The following is a 2,305-nucleotide window of genomic DNA, read 5'->3' on the forward strand; positions in this document are numbered from 1 at the left end:
AGAGAGAGAGAGAGAGGGCGGAAAGAGAGGAGACGGGGAGGAGGGAGAGACAGGAAGGGAGGTTTCCTCTACAGAGGAGGGGGAGATGTGGGAGCAAGAGGGAGGAGAGATTATGCTGGTGGCGCCTCTGTGTGTGTGTGTATGCGCATGTGTATGTATGTGTATTGCACACATGTCTCAGGATATGCAGCTCACAGGAAACAAACAGCTGCAAAAATCCACCCCTCCCTACAACCCCCCACACACACACACGGAAACACAACCACACACAAGGCCGACAGCAGAAGACACAAAAAGCAAAAAACACACACAAACAAAACCCCACTGAACCAGTGCCCAATGCACCGCTGTGTTCTCAAATGTCATGTACACACACACATTTATGCACATACACACACGCAGCACACTTCCCTTACACTCCAAACACACACACATTCCCCCACCCACATTAAAAATAAACATTCACATGAAATATACCCACACATGAAAACAAATGCACACAGTCTTGATCTCTCTCACATTCACACACAGCACTGCTGCCACATCAAAGCGTTTGTTTGACGGAGACTCACCTGTATGTGAGGCACTTTCTGTGGGGTGAGAGGGGGTGAGGAGAGCGGGTGGGTGGCGGGAGGCGGAGCTGCCCACGGGTGGGAGGCCTGGTTGGGGGGAGGGGGCGTGCTCTGCAGGTGCTGCGGGTGGGGGGTCAGGTGTGCGTGCTGCGTCTGAGCATTCGGGGCGGGCGGCGCTAAGCCCTGGTTTGGGGCTGGAACTCCGTGCTGACTGACAGGCGGACCCTGGAAACCCATGGGGGCAGGCGGCAGGGGCTGCCCGCTTCGAGACGCCTGCTGCTGGGCCTGGAGAAGACGCTGGTCTCCCCCCTGGCTGACTGGAGCTTCATGAGGCCCTACAGGGAGAGGAACGTAGCAAACAATAATGTGTTTTACCTCCTGTCAATCACCAAGACACAAACTGAGCCAATACCAAAACAATTAAAAAACATTTGTAGAACACAATAATAGACGCACAAGCTGGCTGCAGCAGGTCTGTTTTTAGTAAGGTGTATAAATAAAGTAGGAAGAAGATTATTTTTACATGCATTGAAAAGCCTAATAAATAAGTTTCCAGTTATTCCAGTTGTGAGCCAACAGCTGGAGGATTGCTTGAATCTACAGGGCATATCTCTGCCCCTGAGGGAGATCACCTAGAGAAGCTCGTCTGACTGAGACATACAATACATTTATTCTTGTTCAAATATCTGTGATGTTTCCAAACATACCCTTGTCCTTTTTTCCACTGGTATGAAAATGTAGTGTACATGACAGCGTAAAGACAAAGTCACACATGAAGCAACATGTTGGTGTTATTTTACAACCATCTGTCTAATCCATAGTAACACTAAAATCTCTTTGTATTTAAAACACTAAAAGCAGGGTATGAGAAATGTCTAGGAACTTTACTTTTATTTTTTCTGTGATTTTAAAATATTTATGGTGCAGGTGAACAAAATGCTTGACTGGGTGCTGAGTGAGAGTAATGAAAAGGCAACATGGCACGGTGTCAGCTGTCCTGTGGGATGTCCTACCTTGCTGTTGCTGGAGCTGAGGCCTGTTTGGACCCATTTGTGGAGCACGCTGCGGACCCATGCCGGAATACATCTGCCCTGCATTGGGGGGCATGCTGTGAGGCTGCTGGTGTTGGGGAGTTCTCTGTGGATGGGCCATAGCATTGGGTGGAGACTGCAGGGCTGTGTACCCTGCAACCTCCGGGGGTCCAGCTAGTCCTGCGCTAGGGGGTCTGCCCTGCTGGGGAGGTGGTGTTGGGGTTCCCAAAACTCGCATGGGTGACATGGATGAGGGGGAGGGGGAGGGGTAAGATCCCTGAGCTGGGGGGGCAAGGTGGGGCTGGGGCTGGTTTTGGGGCTGGGGCAGACTCTGGGGGTGATTTAGGGGGTGCATAGCCTGGCCCTGCTGCCCTGCCTGCTGCTGCATTGGGGCAGAATGGGTCTGATGGGGCTGGGCCAGGTGTGGCGGTCCAGTGGGATATCGCTGCCCCTGTTGCCCAGCTGCTGGGCCTGATCCCTGGTTAAACCTCTGGCCAAGCTGCCCTGGTCCCATGGCCTGGTTGGTGTTAGCAGTGATGTTAGCATTAGCACCCTGGCCCATCCCAGGTCCCATGGCTCCATACTGGGCCTGATAGCCAGGGTACTGGCCACCCCCAAACGCCCCCATGCCCTGTTGGTGCTGGTGGGGGTGTGGAGGCTGTCGTGAAGGGGAGTGTGGGTATCTGGGTGTGTGGCCCATGT

General features: G+C 53.0%; 1 protein-coding gene across 1 annotated transcript in view; it reads right to left on the reverse strand.

Annotated features, from left to right (window-relative positions):
- chd7 (chromodomain helicase DNA binding protein 7) overlaps positions 1-2,305 on the reverse strand; it is a gene marked incomplete at its 3' end in the record, with an annotated part of 52,051 nt that overhangs the window by 32,585 nt on the left and 17,161 nt on the right. Inside the window, 2 exon segments of the mRNA XM_035670904.1 lie at positions 573-907; positions 1,586-2,305. The exon segment at positions 1,586-2,305 is cut by the window's right edge and continues 16 nt beyond it. Coding sequence (XP_035526797.1) covers positions 573-907; positions 1,586-2,305 — 1,055 coding nt within the window.

This window comes from Morone saxatilis, unplaced genomic scaffold (genome assembly GCF_004916995.1).
Source record: "Morone saxatilis isolate NCDOM2014 unplaced genomic scaffold, NCSU_SB_2.0 Contig23, whole genome shotgun sequence".
Taxonomy (NCBI): domain Eukaryota; kingdom Metazoa; phylum Chordata; class Actinopteri; family Moronidae; genus Morone; species Morone saxatilis.